The sequence below is a fragment of the Coptis chinensis genome, chromosome 5 (assembly GCF_015680905.1).
Source record: "Coptis chinensis isolate HL-2020 chromosome 5, ASM1568090v1, whole genome shotgun sequence".
Classification (NCBI taxonomy): domain Eukaryota; kingdom Viridiplantae; phylum Streptophyta; class Magnoliopsida; order Ranunculales; family Ranunculaceae; genus Coptis; species Coptis chinensis.
The window spans coordinates 98,476,930-98,499,912 of record NC_141460.1 but is presented as its reverse complement, the minus strand read 5'-3'; the positions used below and the strand labels follow the sequence as shown (position 1 = coordinate 98,499,912).

General features: G+C 37.1%; 4 protein-coding genes and 2 pseudogenes across 8 annotated transcripts in view; 3 read left to right on the top strand and 3 right to left on the bottom strand.

The window, feature by feature from the left end:
* The window catches only part of LOC147500830 (protein disulfide isomerase pTAC5, chloroplastic-like), a 71,502-nt gene extending 55,203 nt beyond the window's left edge, over window positions 1–16,299 (top strand). For all 3 annotated transcript variants that reach the window (XM_086562412.1, XM_086562414.1, XM_086562413.1), the window contains exon 7: window positions 16,261–16,299. The gene's annotated coding sequence lies outside the window, so the exon portion shown is untranslated. The remainder of the gene's footprint in view (window positions 1–16,260) is intronic.
* LOC147500831 (LEAF RUST 10 DISEASE-RESISTANCE LOCUS RECEPTOR-LIKE PROTEIN KINASE-like 2.4) lies at window positions 5,584–13,206 on the bottom strand. 2 transcript variants are annotated; one of them, XM_086562408.1, is made up of 7 exons: window positions 12,110–13,206; window positions 11,628–11,672; window positions 11,483–11,535; window positions 6,849–7,073; window positions 6,490–6,556; window positions 6,308–6,403; window positions 5,584–6,195 (listed from the first exon to the last, which is right to left on the bottom strand). In XM_086562408.1, the coding sequence occupies exons 1-7, from the start codon at window positions 12,945–12,947 to the stop codon at window positions 5,756–5,758; spliced, it is 1,764 nt and encodes a 587-aa protein (XP_086418534.1). In that variant the 5' UTR covers window positions 12,948–13,206; the 3' UTR covers window positions 5,584–5,755. The 2 variants fall into 2 exon arrangements, with proteins under 2 accessions (XP_086418534.1, XP_086418533.1); XM_086562407.1 differs by lacking the exons at window positions 5,584–6,195; window positions 6,308–6,403; window positions 6,490–6,556; window positions 6,849–7,073 and having other exon boundaries at window positions 10,233–11,535; window positions 12,110–13,137.
* LOC147500832 (uncharacterized) lies at window positions 7,196–10,021 on the top strand. Its single transcript, XM_086562409.1, has one exon. It carries the CDS (start codon window positions 7,211–7,213, stop codon window positions 8,381–8,383), a length of 1,173 nt encoding a protein of 390 aa, XP_086418535.1. The 5' UTR covers window positions 7,196–7,210; the 3' UTR covers window positions 8,384–10,021.
* Window positions 14,037–16,645, top strand: LOC147500829 (protein disulfide isomerase pTAC5, chloroplastic-like; annotated as a pseudogene). Its single transcript, XR_015197089.1, has 6 exons — window positions 14,037–14,042; window positions 14,734–14,834; window positions 15,175–15,322; window positions 15,607–15,811; window positions 16,050–16,100; window positions 16,215–16,645. The product of XR_015197089.1 is annotated as a protein disulfide isomerase pTAC5, chloroplastic-like (transcript).
* Window positions 16,646–16,803: 158 nt separating this feature from the next.
* Window positions 16,804–19,118, bottom strand: LOC147500828 (LEAF RUST 10 DISEASE-RESISTANCE LOCUS RECEPTOR-LIKE PROTEIN KINASE-like 2.4). The gene is made up of 3 exons (XM_086562411.1): window positions 18,714–19,118; window positions 18,327–18,356; window positions 16,804–18,240 (listed from the first exon to the last, which is right to left on the bottom strand). Exons 2-3 carry the CDS (start codon window positions 18,331–18,333, stop codon window positions 17,153–17,155), a joined length of 1,095 nt encoding a protein of 364 aa, XP_086418537.1. The 5' UTR covers window positions 18,334–18,356; window positions 18,714–19,118; the 3' UTR covers window positions 16,804–17,152.
* A 1,727-nt stretch (window positions 19,119–20,845) lies between these two features.
* On the bottom strand, window positions 20,846–22,738 carry LOC147500827 (PR5-like receptor kinase pseudogene; annotated as a pseudogene).
* Window positions 22,739–22,983: the final 245 nt, after the last annotated feature.

Genomic DNA, 22,983 nt, shown 5'->3' with positions numbered 1-22,983 from the left:
AACAAAGAGAATAATGGATTACATGCATGAGTAAATAAACCTATATTAATGGTACGTCGTTGGCATATATTCAGGGTTTAACTAAGAATAGGGAGGCATGTTGTCTTGGATTGTGGGAGCAAGAGCATGTCATCACTTTCCGGTAGAACTCTTTCAAAGTTTTAAAATCAAATAACACATCAACAACCATAGGCAATACCACCATCTTGGTAATCACTTTCTTTATGACCAACTATGAAGTTGATTGATGTTAATTTAATTTGTAATCAAATTTACATGTGCAACAATTTAGAATACAGATTAGCCAAGAGTGATGAAATCAATGCGAACTTGATTACAATCTGACGCAGCTGAATGCAACTTATTGCAACGTTGGGTAGACCTATAAATGATACTCTGTGAAATGTCATATATTATTCATCTTAATTACAGTCTTACATCAGTTTACTCTGTAGGCAGTAAACTACAACCAAGATATGGGCCATATACTACGAATCCATCATCGTTGTGAACACCCAACCTTCCTAGATGATCTGCTGCTTTGTTTACTTCTATGTGAACATTCTTGTAAGTAACCTCCTCTAAGAAGAAAGTAAATAGAACATATAAAGTATAAAGTGCTTTGTATGGGCACATTTGTATGTGGGTATGTCTTTTTCATACAGTCAGCAACATCAATTTCAACGAAGTATTTGCATACATTTAGTAACATTAAATTCAACAAAGCATTTGCATCCAATGGCACGTTCAAGATTGAAAGAAACCATAACACCAAAGTTGTCAGGCATGTAAAAGTCTCCTCCACCAATACCGCAACCACCACCAAGAACTTTCTGGCCAGTTTTAAGATCCAACTTTGCAATGAACTCTTTCGTTGTCTTTGCCCAATATATGAAAGTCCACTTACACATTTATCATGAGACAAAAGGCAAAAAATATAAAATAAACTCTGAAAGAAAAGAAAGTTCAAAGAAGATTGCATGCTTTCGAAATAGCGACCAAGATGTCAAGACATTTCTCCTTGATTGGGCTTCTGCAAGTGCTCTGGTTCGAGGATTGAAATCCTAAGGCAGTGTCTTTAAGTGGAGCTCCAATATGTTGAAATAATCATAACTGAGACTTTATTGTTTACCTTACTGCCTTGCTAAGGAACATGACACATAGTGGGCTAAGAGATGAGCCTAGCTGGGATGTCTTAGTTATCAATATAGATTCCTTAAGACCCTTTTGTTGATTGTTACTTATCTATTATTACCAATCAACAAATTGATCTGGTTTTAGGTAGAGACATCTTAGCATTTTGGCCCCTAGAGACCAAATCCCATCGTCTTGACCACATGTATTTGGTAATTTATGACATTTCTCGTCAAGTCATACTTTTTTAAGAATTGGAAGGAACATATTTGGCTTACCAATTCCGCCAATTTTTACAAATCCTTCTCGAATAGTTTTTTCACTATCCTTTAGTTTATATTGAACATTGGCCAAGTAGCACTGAAATCTCTTATCGTCATCTGTACCGACCTTTCTAAATAACCAAGAAATCTACAATTTTGAAGATAAATTTAAACCCTCCAACCATTTATATCAGATTTCAATCAATTTAAATTTAAACCCTCGATCAAGTCCTCAACCAAACATGTATATAGTTCTCTACTATTAAGCACAATATAATTTCAACTAAATCTCCACATTTTAGATCTAAAAAGATTACTTAAAATGATAAGATACATAGCCCGCTGATATTTTGTGAGGGAAAAAAAAAATACATATTATCATTGTAACCAAAAGCATATATGAATATGTTAAGAAAACTAACATCTCACTGGAAAATTCACCCCTTCACGAAAAGCATATATGAATTGGTTGACCCTTTCCATCCAATTTATGTAGGGGGCCAGGTAAACAACAAATAATACATGGTGTACTTTTGGCCCTTCAGCCACTTCACACCCCTCTGCTACTCCATGTAAATTTATTGAACACCCCTTCAATTAACAATCTAAGTTTCCTCCAACATAGATTTATGAGTTAACTAACTCAACATCCAAATTAAGAGACAAAAGAATATCATGATTTTTTTTATAGTACATGGATGAAAAGTGCAAGATGCAACCATCTCTTCTCAACAAACCATGGGAAAAAGGATATATCAAATAAGTTAAAGTAGAAGATGTAATAGCAAAAAGAAAAGAATGCAATTACAGACCATCGTCTCTTTTCAAGAAACTCATAGAAACCAAGATATAAAGGAAGCTAGTGAATTGAATTAAACAAATGGGTTGACCACCCCTCATTTTCTGTTGGAATGAGATATTTCTTGTCTTTGGAGAATGAATTGCTATCTAGGGGATACTTGACTGATCTTGCCTAAATGGTTTGACATTTAAAACAATTTCTCGACCAGTTTGAAGAAATAAGCAATTGTAACACAGATGGCATCTAATATGGTTCTCACATTACAAATAGTTCTACATATACCAGAAAAAGAAATATATAATACTTATATCATTCTCAAAAAAAAATCTCACACAATGACCAATTTTACAATAAAACATTTTGAAAAATACCTAAGAGAAAGGAAAACACAAATATCAACATGTAAAGATTCTAAATTAAAGCATTTTATTACCTTTGATAACTTTCGGTTTCGGTGGCGGCAAAGATGGACGATTCATTGAATCCCATAGACTCCACCATATGAATCCGTGTGATGCACATCATCTTTGAGTTACCCCAGTTCCATTTCTGAGTTGATGGCCATGACTGCTGCTCCCAAAACCTACCACATATATGCAGCACCACACTAAAAGTAGAATCTTGGTATCTCTACAGCTCCTTTATCTTGTTCCTTGCCATCTCAAGCTCCTTTCTTGCTGCCGCTCCCTCTGCGATCTCATCTTGAAGCTTCTTCCTCTCCGCTTGCAATGAATTAATGCTGATATTCAGCATGTTGATCTCAACTATCTTGATCTTGAGTTGCCTTTGTAATTCCACAATGTCTGATTTCTGCTCCTTCAGACCATAGTACTCGAGTAACTCACCTTCGAGTTTATCAAATAGGTCTCTACTAATGTACAATTTACCATGAGGAAAGAAACCAAAAGCTCAGGGTGCTATGGTCAAGAAATCTATGGGAAAACCTATATCGTGCAAGATTTCCTTGCACGTTGCACAGGAGATTCCATTCATCAAGTAGTTCGATTCCCATTCATCTTGCACTCTTCGACTCCATTCACCTAGGGTAGGGTAGTATAAATATTACTCTTTCTGCTCCAAACGAAAAACAAAAAAACCTTTCGGAGGAGTTAAAATATTTTACTCAACATACTTGCACAGTCGTAGTTCATATTTACCTCATACTTTCAGGTGCCGGATTTTAGTGTCCTAATCAGAGGTGCTTGTGATTGCCTAAAATGAACTTTGGGGTCTAGATGAATAATCTGTGTCAAGTTGAGGGGCCAAAACTACCTTTTTTCTAAGTAATGTCTATGTTGATCGATCGACCAATATACCAAATAATCAATTTGATTCGAAATAATGAACATTAACAAAAAAGGATTAAAAAATAATGTAAACTTGATGACCTAAGGAAATTGCACTGTCCAAATATTATGGACTTATTATCTGTTGGAGGCAGAGCCAGACAATTGCAATGACAATAATCAATCCAAGTCATCTTCGCAATAGTTTAGATGAAAAGAAATTACATTGTTTTCCCAATCATAGCCAACATTATAGTTTTGTTGTTGAAAGCTTCCTAGTACGGACCTATCATCTGTTGGAAGCATAGCCAGGCAGACAGTATTAGGATCAGTTTGTATCCATGTATTCCACACGGGTAATGCCATATATATCTGCATCTTTAAAATGAAACGTTACCGATTGAGAGGGCAAATAAGCAGTCCTATAGCATAGTTGGAACGATTTATGTGGATGATCTACTCTGACATAATCTACTTTTTTGACCATCTCATCGATCAATATATTTAAGCCGGTCCTGTTAAGATGAGTAAATTCTGCACCTGAATCAATGAAAACCCCTCCTGTTTCATTATAATCACCTTTCAGACTAAAAGTCCCTTCTGGAATAGGAATTCTCGAGCCACTGATACTTATGCCTTCTAAGTCTATGAAATAACTTGAATCATCCAAATTCTTAAACGATAGTTGAGGAGTTTTGAACCCAGTTATGGAAGCGGCCTTGCCGAACTTTATATATCCTGAGGTCTCCCACTCTCCCCCATTTAGAAGTCTTTTAACTGTTAACTACCAACACTCTTAGATTTACTTCAAAGCCAAGTTTCAACTTTTCTATCCAGCTAATTTTGATGTTTGATTGCCTAACTAATTCTCAATATAGAAGAAGCTCTGCATCATTGTACACTTGTATATAAATAATTAATTATTGTCTCATAAAGTTGAATTACCACCCTTTCTTTTGAAACCAAGTTACCAACTTCTCAAGTTTATTTCAGTTTAACTGACTTATCTGATGTTTCACCGACCCCCAAACTAAGAGATTGTGCACGTCATTTTTTTTTTTTTTTTTTTTTTTTTTTTTTTTTTTTTTTTTTTTTTTGTAATAATCTAGTATTGTGTTTGCATCCCTAGAAACATAGACTTACTATCAAGCACAGCTAACCAACATCATTCCAACTGTGTTCAAGTGTGCACAGCTCAAAATGGAACCTGCAATAATAGCTAGGCAAACAGAAATGCAAGCAGGCAAAGTTGTGCATTGAGCTGCACTCATGCCCCCACTAATCCACCTTTTATTAGGATTAAGGGGTCTGCTTATATTATTCGCTTAACTTGCTTTGAATTTGTTGTCATACTTTTTCATTAAGTACATCACATCATAAGCGCAGCAATAGGTAGGTTGGTAGGGGTAGATATATGGAGATAAAAATAGTTCTTGTACGTTGTAACTCTAATTTAATCAGCAGTGTGCCAAAAAATGACAAATCTTTACTTTTGTCTTGTTTAGTTTTGTAATGAAGCTAATTGCTCCGACTCCACAAGACTGCTAAAAGCATTTTTAAGACAATCTAGCGTCCTTGGATATGGAAGCCTGCAGATTTGTCCCAGTTTCATCTAGTCAACCAAATAGAGCATTTTGCTTTTGTCACGAAAGTGATGATGAATTCATAGGGTTTTATCCCCCCAAAAAAATGAATTCTTAGGGAAAAAGAAAATAAGTGACATAGGAGATAACCAATAATTCGTTATCAAAGAAAAAGGGGAGACCAACTTTTTGATGTTCCTAATAACTAATACTACGTATTTTCTTGAGTCGAGCTGGTGAACTTTCCTTGTTGGTACATGAACCATTCTGAAATCTATACTGAAAGTTAACACATTCCTTGTTGAACTTATGAACCATATTCATAGCATTTGATCCTTTATAACCGTGTGGACCATCTGTTTTTGAACTCTTCAACAACAGCAATTAGAAAAAAAAATAAAAATAAAAATAAAAAATAAATATCTATACAAATTTAAAATCTCTAGAGACTGGAGCTGGATAACAAATCAGTATATATATATATATATATATATATATGTATTTTATTATCGCTGGTTCAATGCGAGTAGCATACATTTGTAAGACCAGATACTAAAACCAGGCACCACGCCAGCAATATGCAAATTGCTTGATAACCAATTGCATTTGTAATGGGCATGACTGATAAAAAAACAGGCAAGGCATCGAAGTCTGATAGAGTAGGCTATTATATTGCACCTGAGGTGTCTACATGAAGAGATACTCAACGGACTTTCCAGATCTTCCAAACTCCAACATGCTGAGAGCAACTTCACAGCTTCGGGAGACAATGGGTTCAGCATCTTTTGCAAACTCCTCAAGAAGCTCGACACTTTGGCTATCTGCAATTGATCCAAGTGCTTCAGCTGCTTCATGTCTAACCATCGGATGCTCACTAACATTCTTAAGTACTCTAGAAAGGGCAGCAGTGGCAGCTTTATTTTGAAGCTGGCCTAAGACATATGCTACCTCATGTCGCAAAAGAGCACTTCTAGCACCTAACGAATCAACTATGGCACTGACAGCTACATCTTCACAACGATTTTGAAGAGCAAAGAGAGCCGCATATCGTTGATACATGTCTCTCTCTTCATCCAGAAGAACTTCCCTTAGTTGATCTACAGAAGAACAGCAAGAAGCAGGTGCGGCTGGATCAACAGAAAGAAACGGTGATGCAACCTCTTTTGTTGAATCCTCATTTTGACAAATATTCTTCTGTTGCTATATTCTTTCAAGAGCCAATTCACATGTTTCTCTCACCTCCTGAGCAGGGATCTGACACCAATGTCTTTTCTAGAAGGGGAATATTACCTTCCAAACCAATTGCCCCAAGAGCTTCACTTAAACAACATTCCACTGCATTCCAACAACATAAAAGTATCAGTTAAACCTCAGATTCAGATCATCTCATCAAAACACAAAGCTAATCTTAGAGATATTACCTATAGCTCGGAAGTGAGATTTTGACAGCAGGTCCCATCCAGTTGCTAGCGGAGGATTCTTGTTGCTCTGCAATCACGAAGGTCAAACCCATAAAATGAAAAGGAGAAGTAATAAGGTGTGTGCTGTAGATACTTGCATTTGTCTTATAATTTATTTTGGAGAAACATGGATGTTCTGGACAGTCACAAAAACAAAGCACAAAGCATATTGCTCGGTTTTAGAGCGGTAAATCATTTCAAAACTTTTTGTCTATCAGGTAATACGATTTTTTCAAGCATTGTTGTCAGAGAGAATTAAACTAACTGAAAATACATGGAACCAATTGATTGACGGAAGCAGATCCTTTTAGCACACTCACCGGAAACTGGAAGCTTGATACTACAAAATTCGACCTCTGCCGAGCCATTAATATCAGTGACTTGAATATCGGTGTGGTGCTTTGTATTAGAACAACTTCGCCATCACTTCCATAGTAATACTCTTCGTCTGTTGCATCTCCAACGACATTACCACCCATGTCTTCCTCATCGTCTGTCATGTAATCAAACTCCTCTGCTCTAACTTGAGACATGATACAGACCCTCTGAAATCAAAGATGAGCCAATACATCAATCAATACGGTTAGTAATTGAAACTGTACTGAATTACCCTAACTCATACTTCAATAAATAATATTAATTTATAAATCAATTAAATCATACTACCATAATACTGTTGACCATGTTTGATCACGATAGTCAGTCGGTAAATTGGATGGCTCAATGTGCCAAAGAAAAGGGTGCAAAAACTAACAGTGCTTGTTTCAAATGGCCAACCCTGAAACTCTGCTCGACAGATTTGAGAAAGCAGATTGTTACTAAAAAGAGGAAGAAGAAGGATTCCGCAGTCGGCCTTTTTGTGTTCCCTGTTCAATCCAGGGTTACTGGGGCTAAGTATTCTTACCAGTGGATGGCATTGGCTCAGCAGAACAACTGGCATGTCTTGCTTGATGCAGGTTCTCTCGGTCCCAAGGACATGGACTCACTCGGGTTGTCGCTCTTCCGTCCAGATTTTATTATTACATCATTTTACCGGGTATTTGGCTCTGATCCAATTGGATTTGGATGCCTTCTGATCAAGAAATCTTTGATGGGAAAACTACAAAACCAAAGCGGGTGCGCTGGTTCTGGAATGGTGAGGATTGTTCCAGTCTTCCCCCAATATCTATGTGACTCCATAGATGGTCTGGATGGGTTAGCAGGAATTGAAGACCAGGGTGATGATGCAAGTGATGAATTGACGCCTGAAACTAATACGGGTCCACAGCTGCCTCCTTTTTCTGGTGTGTTCAGTTCTTCTCAGGTGAGGGATGTTTTTGAGACTGATATGGATCAAGATAACAGCTCAGACAGGGATGGGGCAAGCACCATTTTTGAAGAAGGGAACAGCATCTCAGTTGGGGAGGTCATGAGGAGTCCACTTTTTAGTGAAGACGAATCGTCAGACAACTCAATTTGGATTGATTTGGGTCAGAGTCCATACAGATCTGACAATTCTGGTCAGTTGAATGGAAGATTGGGCTCCCCTTTACCTCCTTCTTGGTTTACGGGCATAAATAACCATAAGCAGCTCTCTCCAAAACCAGCTTTGAAGATATCTAGGAGCCCAATCTACGATGGTAGAGAAGTAAATTTTGGACGAAATGGAGATCACATATTGTCTTTTGATGCAGCTGTTTTGTCCGTAACCCAAGAACTGCACCATGTTAAAGAAGTGCCTGAAGAAGAGCTCGTTGAAACTGCTCCATCTTCAGAGAGTAACAGGAAATGTGCAAATTTTGGGCATGATGGGTTCAGAGAAAAACTTGGTAATAGAATCAGGGCTTTTTCCTTGTACTACTTCTCTTATTCTTAGGTTAAGGGGGAAAAAATAACTTGCATCAAAAAGTAAAAGAAAAAACTTATGGCATAGAGACCACCAAGATCAGCAAGGAAGCTCAATATCAGATTACTCGTGAATACTATGAAGCTTGAGCATGAATAAATAGTATCCCCCTAGACTGCATCCTCCAAATTTAAATAGTATATATTCTAGAGAGAGAGATTCAAATGTCTGCAGATTTAATCTATCATTGCAGTAAGTTAGTTACTACTTAGCTCTCACTTTTCAGGTTTCCTTTTGTTTAAGAACGGAGATAAGATTTAAGAATAGAGATTTAAGAAAGGAGATAAGATTTAAGAAAGAAGTTTTTATCTACTTATCTATTTTGGGTTTTTATGTATTTTGGGCTACGAACAATTGAAATCGCTAAAAAAAGGGCGTAGAATTCATTTTTTTAGGTAAAATCTGATGTGTCAGTCTGAGAGAAAAAAGGAGGGCTGACGTGGGTCACTGGGAGCATTCTCAACTACTCAGTATTAATGGTCTTTGATTAGGGTTTGGTCCTAAGGGTAAATGTGTCAATATGTAAATTATGGATGAGCAACCGTCAATTTTGGCCCAAATGCAAATAAATGATCAATTGGTGACCAACTGTAAATTATCCAATTAAAAAGTGGCCCAAAAACTAAATAGCCCACCTCGAATTCTAATTTAACTAATTTAGCTAGATCTAAAATTTACTAATTCTAATATTCATTTTAGTTGTACATTTGGTAATAGCCTAATATGGATGTATATGATTGTTCTTACACATTGTAACTGAAACCAGCAAGAACGCTCTTATTATGAATGCCAAAAACCACCGACCTTATAGAACTGCATTATACTGCATTCTCATGTGGCACCCACTCTAACCCAGGCTGCTGCAACAACTATATAGTTAAGTATGTATCTTGACTTGAGGAGAATCTCCTTCACAGATTTTAAGTATGTACTCAGTTTATAGTTAAGTATGTACTCAGATTTTTTTTCTTTCTATATGTTGTGCTACCTGTTAACTACATGCCAGACAGTAAATATATTAGGCTCCCTAACTACAGTACATGGAGCCTTTAAATTCGATAAGATGACAGAGGACAGGTGCCTGTTGCCTTACACAAATTCACACTGTTATGTGCGTAAATCTATTTTTCAGCTGCTGATCATTTTTAGGCCAAAAATGTGCATAATCTAAATAATCAGTCACGGCGGTTGTGCAATGTGTTGTAAATGTCTAACAGTTTGAGGCAGAATAGTCTACAATTTCAGTTTAACCAACCTCAGCATATAGAAATACAAAAATGTAAAGTAAATATTCCTTTGCATAAAGTTAAAAAAATCGGGCTAAAGATGTCAAACACAGGAACCTGCAAGAGTTACCTCAAAAACAGGACAGGGTTGAGAAGAAATAGTTTATAGTCTAATGCTTATTCAACTAATAAAAATAAACTGAAAATAAAACAAAAAACAAACACTTCTAAGTTTGTAATTGACAATGAGAGAAATTGTCAGTATTGGATAGTTTAATAAAGCCCTATAGCACCGAAGAGTCCAAATTTGGATAGTTTAATAAAAGGCTAAATCTACCGTGCGCGAGATGTATGGTGCGCCATTACATCTCGGCCACTCATCAAGGGGTGTGTATTTGAGGCGTAGAAATCTTGAATCCAAAGCGCTTGGACGACCTGCGACTTTACGACTACAAGACTGAAGAAGTGCTCTTAATAAAACCCTATAGCACCGAAGAGTCCAAATTTGGATAGTTTAATAAAGCCCTATAGCACCAAAGAGTCCAAATAGCACCGAAGAGTCCAAATTTGGATAGTTTAATAAAGCCCTATAGCACCAAAGAGTCCAAATTTGGATAGTTTAATAAAGCCATGTAGTTTAATAAAAGCTTGGAGATTGATCTTGCCATTGGAGGATAACAATCGAAAAAAGCTAAGGAGCCAGAATCCAAATTTGGTGGTAGAGAAATCCTTATGACGATGAAGTAGAAGAGTGTATAGTTGGATGAAGAAAAGGATTTGGAGGCATTTCCAACTCTTCGTTGTTTCCTTCTAACATCTCTACCACCTTAGTCATAGAAGGCCGATCTGTTGGGTGTGTTTGTATGCACCAAAGGGCGACTACAATCATCTTTTTGGTCGTTTCCTCCTTAAACACCTCACATGGTCCTTCTATACTGAAGTCTGGTTTAAGATGATTATATATCCACTGCGGAAAATATATCTCACTCATGTTCTCCACTCTTGTGTTAATGTTTTTTCTTTCCCCAATTATTTCAAACACCATCATTCCATAACTATAAACATCCGACTTGTGAGACACCCCTCCAAAGTTTCTGAAGCAAAATTCAGGTGCAATGTAACCTATAGTTCCTCGAGCTCCAGCCATGGACATGACACTGACATCTCTCGTTGGACAGAGTTTGGCCAGCCCAAAGTCGGAGATTTTTGGGCAGAAGTCTTCATCTAGAAGGATGTTGTGAGGTTTTATGTCGAAATGTAAAATGCGTGTGTTACAACCACGATGAAGGTACTCCAAACCTCTGGCAATGCCAAGTGCTATTTGGTAAAGTTTTTCCGATCCCAAAGGAGGCGTGAAGCTTGATTCATTCTCTTTGTAAATAAATCTTTCAAGTGATCCATTTGGCATGAACTCATACACAAGAGCTCGTTTAGTTTTCTCGGTACAAAAGCCTAGAAGGCTAACCACATTGACATGGTTAGTCCTGCCAATGGTAGAAACTTCATTGACAAAATCTTCTCCATTACCCTTGGACTCATTCAATACCTTAACTGCCACTAAACGACCATCACGAAGCTGTCCTTTGAACACACATCCATATCCTCCTTTGCCTAATGTTTCTTTGAAGGAATTGGTCATCTTCTTGATTGATGAATAGTTGTACCTTTGCGGACCACATTTGTAGTTCTCTGAGAACACTTCCTCGTTTTCTAAACTCTCCATTATATCCTTCCACCAAGAGCATAATGAAGAGATAATCTTCCTATAAAGTACCAATAAGATTAGAAGTACAACTCCTCCAACTCTAGAGCATAGTGAGGAGATAATCTTCCTGTAACGTACCAATAAGATCAGAAGTACAACTCCTACTAATCCTCCAACTCCAGTGAATACACCTATAAACAGAGAGATAGCTTTTAAATTTAAAATCTGCAATTGGTTTTGTTAAAGAGTTGATCAAGTGACATGTAGTATATAATAAGCTCACCAATTATGACCTTTACACCAGTAGTTAAGCCTTTTACGCGATGGTCTGCAATGCAAACATGTGGTTGTCGTTAATATATACATGGCATGACTATAGTTACAAGCCCATTTTATTGAATTATACAATTATTATTTTGTATGTTGTGCTTCTTCTTTTTTTATAGAATTCTGAGTGCATTACAAGCTCTACCTCCATTCCTAATACGAACAATATGTGAACTGCTGTCTGAAAAGTGATTTTTCATGCTAAACTCGTGTTGGAACCACTTTTAAAGTTTAAACAGTATGCAAAATTACTTAAAACAGTGAATAACTTGTTTGATAACAATGTAGAATTAAGAAAAGATGATTAACAGGCTACTATAATCAAAGTAACTTAACCCAGCATTACATGATGTATACACACAAGTTATTGAAATAGGGATCAGGTTTAAGTATTAAGTTGAAACAAGAGAGTAAGCAAGGAAGAATTTAGAAACATACCTGCTGGATAATGAAACTGGGGGCAGTTATATTGAAAGTTGTAATAGCAGCGGCAATGGCGGAAACCTGTACTATTATATTGGCACCTCCCGTTGGAACTCTCGCAGTCCTGACATTCAGTAGTAGGTGTAGACCAGCTGAGCTGAAACCCTTGTTTTAATCCCTGCGTTAGGTTTAGTGCCAGATCAATACTATTAGGATAGGTTATAGCGTAAACAAACTGTAACACCACACTCTCCAAACAGTTTCTGTACCCGTTAAAACCTTTTGGAATGTCAGCCTCAAGGAGAGCATAAGACCGTAGATTGGTATTGTTGTTGTTGTTGTTGTTGTTATATTTGTCTAGACAAGGGAGAGACTGCTTCACATTTTGGGTATTGTTGGTGCAATTGTAGAAAAAGGTCATATTGTCAAATAGTAAAGGATTAACAACGTGTAAGAACGGTGTGGATTGTAACGAGACATTTGTTCGTGGTTGAGGACAATCTGGCTCATCTACTATATCCACATCCACTACTGTTACAACTCGGGAATTGTAATTTATGTCTCGCACATGATAGAAGTGGTTGGAGATACTAATGACCAGACGGGAGTTTAAACACTTCAGCACTAAGCCTGGGTATCCTTCATCAGCATATGTTTCATCCCCGCCAACTGAATAGATAAGCCCGTCACCTGAATAGCCCCTTCTTGAATAGATAACCCTGTCACCTGAATTAAGTCGAAACGGGTATTTAACATAAAAATCGGCTGGACACGTCTCGGAAGTGACTAGAAGAATTCCATTCAGGCCGATGAGAACTAGGACAAAAGTGAGGAACTGAAGCAATTGAAACATGACAACTATATTTCTGATCGATCACCAAAGCACCGTCTGTTTACAACTCCTGAGCAACTGAAGTGGACACGATTTTCAAATAATAGAGCTCATCTATCATCAAACATAGACGACTTCATCAAGTCTTCTGCCAATCAAACATAGACGACTTCATCAAGTCTTCCACCATTCAATCAAAGCAAATCAATATAATGTGTGGTCAGAGTTATTTTAGGCCCACTTGGTTTGCATGGAGGTATCCCCTCACTGTTCAGGAGGGGGAGATTCTTGTCGTTATCCCTCACATGAGGAGAGAAAACGAGTTGATTTCTGCTTGGAGAAGTCAATCAAAGCAAATCAATATAATGTGTGGTCAGAGTTATTTTAGGCCCACTTGGTTTGCATGGAGGTATCCCCTCACTGTTCAGGAGGGGGAGATTCTTGTCGTTATCCCTCACATGAGGAGAGAAAACGAGTTGATTTCTGCTTGGAGAAGTTTGAGTGCGACCCGCGCTCAGATTGGTCTTGACCCAAGTGCGACCCGCACTCATGCCTTGGCCGACCTCCAATACCTTCAGCGCGAATTAACGCTCGACAGAAATCTTGAAGAAAGATCGAAATGATGCTTTGTGATCATAGTTTCAAAGAAATTGTGGATTCGCGAGTTTTGATAATAAGAGTTAGAGTTTTTGGCGAAAACCTAACACCCCTTAAAACACACGAGAGCAAAGACAAAAGTCGAGAAAACCCAATCTTGAAATTTTCTATCAAGATTGGGAGATAACATTTACAAAAATACAATTCAGAAAAGAGATAAGAGTGATCAAGTAAGGTGTAGACCGAAAGGAGATCAGACGTAATCTTCCTTCCCACTTTACTAGCTCTTGGAAAAAGGCACCATGGTAGAGCCACGATATCTTTGTATTGTGGTATGCGTTTAATTCTGTTTTACATTATTATTTGTTGTTAATAGTTGTTTAGTGAGTTGGGCATGTTAATATAGATTGTAGTTGATATTTAGAATTTGTATGAAGTTAAATTAAGTTCAAATACAAGTTACCTGTGTAGTGGGGGAATCAATTGGTATTGGTATAAACCCCAACACATGCAATGCAGGTCTGCTTGCATTTCCGCTAAGAAATTTCAAGGCGAGTTTGGTTGATTGATTGATTTTATTTATATATGATTTGAATTGAATAATTCCATATAAATTTTTTATGACACTTATAAGAAATGTTACAGATGAAAAAAATTGCGCGACAGTTTCATATTTTGCTCTAGATGAGAAGTACATTGGAATGTAGCATGCACTGATGAATAAAAATTCTGAGGACAATTAACATAACCACAGAAATGAGGGTAGTCAAGACAGATTGGCATGATGCTTTGTGACCATGGTGTTATTACTAATTACATTGTGTTCTGCACTTCTGCAGTAGTCAGATCTCTATAGCATTCAATTCTGTGTTGCGGAAAGCGCGCTGGTTATAAACTTTTTTTTGCCTGGCAAGTGAGTGGTGAAGGGGCCTCATATATACTATAGTGAAAAGTTGGAGACGTTTTTTTTTGGAACAAGAACTTGATTGTGACCCACTATGCAACAGGGATCCAAATGTAATGCGCTTGATAAAATGTATAAAGCAAATATCCTTAATTGTCTGTTGTTACACTTTATACCGGATAGCAGTAACCCAAGTTTGTTATGTGGTAACATGAATTTCTTTGGTTTCTCACCTATGAGTTGAAAGTGTTCAAACTTAATCTCTGAAGTAAAATTTGGATTCTAATAGGGGTGTGATCGTGATAGGAAGCATTACAGAAACTGGGATTTTATTCAAGTGAGGAAGATATGGCCTGGAGTTCTCTAGCTTCTCGAGTGGGACTGATCGTGCTGTAAAAACTTGGCAAGTGAGTGGTGTATTTGTTGCTTGCTCAGTCATTTTTCTTTATAAAATCATCAAAATGGTGGGAAATCTTAATCCTGTTTTTCACAAAAAAATAAAAATAAAAAAGAAATAAAAGAAAATGGAAGAATATTAGTAACCAATATATAAATTAAATACTTCATTAGGTGCTTGTGAAGATGGAATTATGACAGCTGAACTCTTGAAAAAGTTATTTATGGCGCAAGGAGCAGTTGCCCCTAACTTTCATGTAAGTGCAGATCAGAGTCGGAAAGGTTTGTTTAGTTAATCTATGGTGGAAACCTTGTTAATGCTTATGAAATGCTTCATGGTTTGTTAGATAGTTGGCCTATAATGTCTTGCTACCTTCTGTTGGATACTATTGCTTATATAGTTATACTGTTGGGATGTCGTCTATTAGTATGTACCTGTTCCACTGCAATGTAGCAAAGTATCTCCATGTGTCTTTTACTCTGCAAGATATTCTTGGAGGTTTTAAGATAGTAAGTAGAAAACAAGAATAACCCTACCTTTCAACGGATTGTTTAAGCAGAAACATAACTTGACACCCAAATATGTATAAATCCGACACGGATTGTCCATTTTGAAGTCTTATATTAATGGATGGTAGCCCTTGGAACAACCCAAGACCTGCTCGTTTTGCAGCAAACAAGAACTATTGTATTTTGGTGCTCAAGAAGTGAAGATTTGTACAAACCCATTGCCTCACGTACCAAGTTCAGGATCCTCAACCAATGCATGCTGCTAAGAATAAGATAATTTTGATGGGGCCATTTGTATGGTGTGCTTTGGAAATGTATACAGCCAAGTCAGCAATGGTGTTGAATACAAACATGTCTTCCTTCTTGGAGAGAATCCGTGGGAAGATTCATCCAGACTTGTGGGCAGAAACAAAAAGGTTTCAGCAAGCAAGGTGGAATTTCAACAACAAAGTGTATTGCTTGTCGTGGGGAGGGGGGTATTATGCACAGGTATGTCTGTTATCAATTCGCTTAAGAATTCGACTTGTTAAGGCCGAAGAGCATTTGCCTTCTTATAAATATCCCCGTAAGCTTTGCATTTTTGAATGAGCGTTATCCCTCTCTTCTGGAAATAAATGTCCATTGTACTAGTGATCTGACTGTCTATATCTAACATATTAAGAAGTTAACAAGGAATAAGCTAGATACAGATTCCCAAACTGGACTTTGGTTATAACTTGAAACTAATAATGGTCATTGGAACTGGCGAGCCAAACATCGAGCCGCACGTGAGTAGTATTCAAAATCAATATATCAATATTTTCAATTTGTTTGCCTCACAGGCACATTTTCAATACACTAAATAATTTTGCCTCACAGGCACATTTTCAATTTGTTTGCAGTTTCTGGAATGGGTTGACAAGGGAACAAAATGTCCATACTGTGAAGGCCTTGGCTACAACATTTGCGATGTATGTGAAGGGAAAACACTTATCCGTGCATGATTAGTGACTACAAACATGTATATGCATACTGGATTTTAAAATGTATAATTCACATGGATGTTATTACGAGGACATCTTACCTTGTCACAGTAATTATGGTGGCATAGGAACAGTAGTGACAATAAGATTTCGGATAGAGAAAATGGATGTATTTTTCAATAATACCCACACCAAATATGCTCTTTTTAAAGCATGGGTATGCCCCCGTTTTGTTTTCAAGAATGGGAAATGGCTTTGATGGAACCTCTCCAGAAGAACAATTATTGTATACCTCCTCTGTTTCCACTACATATGTTTACATTTGCTATTTGAGAAACTAAATTGAGGTTCATGAGCCAATTATTTTTCATTGATTTGTCATGAGATTGAATCCTTTGAAGTTGCAGTCACAGACTTATTACAGCCAAAGATTACCATGGGCAGTTTTTATTTTTAACTACAGATTTATAGTTTTACTTTCTAAAAATTTGTCTAATTTGTTAAGTAGTAATATTGAGATGAACAATAATCATATGAAGTTCCTGCTGGGACTTCATAACGGTATTTGCCGTCAAGTTAGCAAGAGTGGGGTTTCAAGCTGTACAAGGACTTCTTGCAAAATCAAAAGGTCTAGAATTCAACCTCAGATCACAAATTTACACGGGAACCACGACACACTACACAAATTTGTGCTACAACGTTAAGGTTCTGTACATCGTATTATGAAAACAAAAATAGAAGAGATAATCTTTGCCACTCATTTGGTTTCGATAAGTTGGCAATAACTTCAGAAGTAGAACATCTAATGTAGTCACACTAAATCTACTACAAATCCAAATTTGGCGGTACACCAACTCTTATAACCACGAAGAAGAAAATAGTGAAGATAGATCAAGAAAAGGATTTGGAGGCATTACCAAGTCATCATTGTTTCCTTCCAACAGGTCTACTACTTTACTCATTGAAGGCCGATTTGTTGGGTGTGTTTGTACGCACCAAAGTGCCACTACAATCATCTTTTTGGTCGTTTCTTCCTCAAACATCCCATTGGATTCTTCTATATTAAAGTCTGGTTTAAGATGATTATATATCCACTGCGGAAAATATATCTCACTCATGTTCTCTGCGGCTGCATCGATGTTCTTTCTTCCCCCAATCATTTCTAACACCATCATTCCATAACTATAAACATCCGACTTGTGAGAAACCCCACCAAAGTTTCTACAACAGACTTCAGGTGCAATGTAACCAATAGTTCCTCGAGCTCCAACCATGGACACAACACTAATTTCTCTCGTTGGACAGAAGTCGGAGATTTTAGGGCAGAAGTCTTCATCTAGGAGGATATTGTGAGGTTTTATATCGAAATGCAAAATGCAGGTGTTACAACCTCGATGCAAGTACTCCAACCCTCTAGCAATGCCAAGTGCTATGTGGTATAGCTTTTCCCATCCCAAAGGAGGAGGTGTGGTGCTTGAGTTGTTCTCATTGTAGATAAACCTTTCGAGAGATCCATTTGACATGAATTCATACACAAGCGCTCTTTTGGTCCCCTCACTACAAAAGCCCAGCAGGCCAACGACATTAACATGGTTCGTCCTGCCAATCGTAGCGACTTCATTGATAAATTCTTCTCCATTCTGCTTGGAATCTTTCAACACCTTAACTGCCACTAGGCGGCCATCACAAAGCTTACCTTTGAATACACAGCCATAACCTCCTTGGCCCAATGTATCCTTGAAAGAATTGGTCATTTTCTTAATATCTGAATATTTGTATGTCTGTAGAGCAAGACATCCATAGTTCTCCAAAAACACTTCCACATTTATTGGACTTTTGTTTCCATTCCTCCAATGAGAGATTACTAAGTATAATGATGAAGAAACAGTCCTCCCATAAATAACGAGTAAGATGAAACATAATACTCCAACTCCAGTAGAGACACCTATAAGCAGAAAAGGTAAAATAAGCTACATCTTAGAAGTATCAAAGAAGGTAGGATTCTGTGAAGTATATTCATAGTACACTCACCGATCATGACCTTTGATCCGGTAGTTTTGCCTGTAAGTGCAAGCATGAAATTTTCATTAACAATACATTAAATGAATGACCGTCACTTACTAATTTACCCTACTATTTTTTTCAGAAGTAAAGATAACTGAATTTAATACTGAAACTATTTTGTTGAGGTAAAAACCATAAAAAAACAAATACACCACTCTATCAACTGAAACCTTATCAAACAAAAAAAAATGAATTCTCCCTTCTATGATAGAAGTATGAATATTTGGGTTTACCTTTTGGTTGCGGATAAAATAATCAGTACAGAGGATAAATAAGATTCTCGATCAATAAGACATTAGTTGTTGAATATCTATGGATTAAAGTTGAACAGATCGTCAAGAGGGAAAGATATACCCGGATGCGTCTGTGGACAGATTCTATCCCTGAACTCTCCATTGTTGCGGTGGCAACGAGAAGCACCAGTACTATTGTACTGGCACTGTCCACCAGATCGCTCGCAATCCTCACAGTCACTAGGCGCCGACCAGCTTAGCGGAAATCCCAATTTTAATGCCTGTGTGATATTCCTGTTTAAAGAGACATCAAAGTAGAAGGCGTCAAATAGTACCTCCACACTCTCCTCACAGTTTCTGTACCAGTTAAATCCTTTTGGAATGTTATCTCGAACGAAAGCATAAGAACGTTTACTGGTATTCCTGTTGTTGTTGGTTGTTGTTATTCTCTAGACAAGGAAGAGCCTGCTCAACATTTCCAATGTTTGTGCAATTATAGAAAATGTTCATATTGGCTTGTTTACTATAGTAGTGTAAAGACGGTATGGATTCTAATGAGACGTTCCTTCTTGGTAGAGGGCATTCTTCTTTTTTTTCTATATCTACGTCCACCACTGTTACAATTTTCGCTTCATAATATATGCGTTGCACATGATAGATGTGGTTTGAGATATTAATGAACAGACGATATGGATACTCTGAACATTTGATCAGTAGTCCTGGATATCCATCATCACCGACAATAGCCCCATCATTAATTTGATACCGAAATGGATATCGAATATTAGTAGCTTCGGACAATAACTGGATGTTTCTGCAAGAACTCCATTCAGGCTGATAATGATGAACGTAAGGAGTTGAAGCAACTGAAACATGACTACTTGAATGTTGAGCACATACTACTCCTCTAGTCCTCTGCTAATCTTCTTTTATTTCTTGGTCACCAACTCAGTTGACACAATGTTCTGTATTTCTAAGTCATCTGTATACAATTTTAAGCAAGAAGTGAAACAACAAAGCCAACTAGAAACTTCAATTCATTTAGCTTTACATGTGCTAAGATGGAAATGAATGTTCTTAGACATTGTAACTGAACCAGCAAGAACGCTCCGATTATGAATGCCAAAAGCCACCTACCTTATAGAGCTGCATTATACTACATCCTCATGTGGCACCCACTTTAACCTTCACAAAATTTATGAATTCATTACTCATGGTAGGTTGCTGCAACAACTGCATAGCATCCAATAAGTAATAACTTGTATACTTTAGACGTGGTGGAATTTTTTTTGATATCTCTGATCTTATCTTGACTTGAATCTCCTTTACTATACGAATGTATTTTGATTTTTTTTCTCACTCTATATATTGAGTTATCTGTGAACTATATACGAGGCCGTAAATATATATTAGGGTCCCTAGTGGCACCACATGGAGCCTTTAAATTCGATAAGATGACAGAGGACAGGTGCCTGTCGCCTTACACATTCTTAATTGGGTTTACACTATAGTGTAAAGCTATCATTTTTAGGCCAAAAATTTGCGTAAATCTAAATATTCGGTTGTGTCATGTGTTGTAAAATGTCTAACAGTTTGAGGCAGAATAGAATACAATATATCAGTTTAACCAACCTCAACCTATAGAAAGTTAGAAACACAAAAATGAAAAGTACATATTCCTTTGCATCAAGTTACACCATCGGGCTAAAGATGTCAAACACAGAACCTGCAAAAATTACCTCAAAAACAGGGTTGAGAAGAAATAAAAAATAGCCTAATACGTTTAATTTAACTAAAAAATAAGAGAAACAAAGTCCGAGCAATCCTAAATTTACCATTGACATTGAGAGAAATTGACATCATTGGATTGTTTAATAAAGCCCTGTATCACCGAAGAGTCATATGCAATTATGCATGTAGCTTGAAGATCGATCTTGTCATTAGATAAAGTTTGAAAAAAGAAGCTATAATATATCTTTTACTGTTGCTGAAAATTAGTACAATAAGACCCTTCTCTGTCTAAATTTCTTTTCATTTGCTGGGTAAGTTAAATTGTATTAAAAATAAAACAAAAAAAGGACAAAAGGTGTTTAGGAAGGCAGCAACAGGCTGCTTCTCTAAGGTCTAAGCTCAGGCTCAATCAAGCATCCATTACTTCCATTTATAACTATGGAATAAAGTATATTTCACTGAAATCTATAAGAAATTTGGAAAGGCTCTTCCCATTTGTGAATCCACTCTGGTTTGCCTTCATAAACAACTCACTCATTCTCTGTAAGAGTTGTAGCAGTCTTTGCCAAGGTGTCAAGTGTCAACAGTGAAATTGTCTTCCCTAAAGATAGTAAATTTCAAGAGCAATGTCGTAGCACAAATCCCAATTCGGCTGTAGAGTAACTCTTATAATGATGAAGAAGAAGATTGTGAAGGATTTGGAGGCATTTGCAACTCTTCATTGTTTCCTTCTAACATCTCCACCACCTTGCTTATTGAAGGCCTATTTGTTGGGTGTGTTTGTATGCACCAAAGAGCCACAATGATCATCTTTTTGTTGTCTCCTCCTCAAACATCTCTGAGGATCCTTCTATATTGAAGTCTGGTTTAAGATGGTTATATATCCACTGCGGAAAGTAAATCTCACTTATGTTCTCCACTGTTGCATCAATGTTCTTTCTCCCACCAATCATTTCTAACACCATCATTCCATAACTATAAACATCCGACTTGTGAGACACCCCTCCGAAGTTTCTAAACGAGACTTCAGGTGCAATGTAACCTGGAGTTCCTCGAGCTCCAAACCATGACAAAATACTGATATCTCTTGTTGGACAGAGTTTAGCCATCCCAAAATCGGAGATTTTTGGGCAGAAGTCTTCGTCTAGAAGGATATTGTGAGGTTTTATATCTAAATGCAAAATGCGGGTGTTACAACCACGGTGCAAGTATACCAACCCTCTAGCAACACCAAGTGCTATTTGATAAAGTTTTTCCCATTCTAGAGGAGGTGTGATACTTGATTCCTTGTCTTTGTAAATAAACTGTTCGAGTGATCCATTCGGCATGTACTCATATACAAGAGCTCGTTTAGTTTTCTCAGTACAAAAGCCGAGAAGGCTGACCACATTTACATGGTTTGTTCTGCCAATGGTAGCAACTTCATTGACAAAATCTTCACCCTTGCCCTTGGATTCATTTAATACCTTAACGGCCACTAAACGGCCATCACGAAGCTGTCCTTTGAACACACAGCCATATCCTCCTTTGCCTAATGTATTCTTGAATGAATTGGTCATCTTCTTGACATCTGAATATTTATATCTTTGTAGACCAAGACATCCATAGTTCTCCAAGAACACATCCACATTCGTTGAACTCTCCGCTTTATTCCTCCAACAAGAGCATAACAAGGAAATAATCCTCATGTAGTTCTCCAAGAACACTGCTTCTACAGTTTTTGAACTCTCTGTTTTATTCCTCAAACAAGAGCATAATGAGAAAATAATCTTGCCGTAAAGTACCAATAAGATTAGAAGTACTACTCCTCCGACTCCAGTGGATACCCCTATAAACAAGAGATTGCTTTTAGATTTAAACCAGCAAATGTTTTTATAAATAGTTGATCAATTAAGTGATATGTAGTATATAATAAGCTCACCAATTATGACCTTCAGTGTAGTTTTTGAGCCTGCAATGCAAACATGTGGTTTTCGTTAACATATACATGGCATGACCATAGTTACGAGTTCATTTTATTGAATTGTATAAATATTTTGTTGTGCTTTTTTCTGTTAGAATTTTGAGTGCATTATATGATGATTATGCTCTCTATTTCCATTCCTAATACCATCCATATTTGAACTGCTGTCTGAGAAGTGAGTTTACATATATTCTAGATTTGTGGAAATTAAATTTAAAAATCATAATTATAATTTTCTCTGTAAGACTGAAACTTCGCCAAAAATTGATATTTAGAGTTGTAGTTTTGTACAGGTTAAATCCTTCTGAAATGTTATTTAGAGTGAAAGCATAAGAACGTTCATTTCTGTTGTTGTTGTTGTATCTGTCTGGACAAGGAAGAAGTTGCTCCACAGTTGGGGTACGAGTATTGTTGGTGCAATTGTAGAAGATGGTCATATTGGCAGTAGACATTTCTTCGTGGTTGAGGACAATCTGGTTCAGCTATATCCACGTCCACTACTGTTACAAGTTTCCGATTATGATCTATGCATTGCACACGATAAAGATGGTCGGAAACATTAATGACAATTCGGTTGGCTAAGTATTTGAGCGCTAATGCTGGATATCCATTGTCACCAAATTTCAAGGGATCACCAAACGGGTATGGAAGATGAAACCCAGCCGAACAATTAGTGGAAGAAGACAGTAGAAGAATT

What these genes read in the sequence shown, in the direction of transcription:
- LOC147500831 (XM_086562407.1), bottom strand. Translation starts at nt 12,947, where the DNA reads ATGTTTCAATTGCTTCAGTTCCTCACTTTTGTCCTAGTTCTCATCGGC. An exon ending in CCAGTTTCATTATCCAGCAG is followed by an intron (nt 11,673 to 12,109) that starts GTATGTTTCTAA and finishes TTTGCATTGCAG; the next exon opens with ACCATCGCGTAAAAGGCTTA. An exon ending in TGGTGTAAAGGTCATAATTG is followed by an intron (nt 11,536 to 11,627) that starts GTGAGCTTATTA and finishes CTCTGTTTATAG; the next exon opens with GTGTATTCACTGGAGTTGGA.
- LOC147500832 (XM_086562409.1), top strand. Translation starts at nt 7,211, where the DNA reads ATGTTTGATCACGATAGTCAGTCGGTAAATTGGATGGCTCAATGTGCC.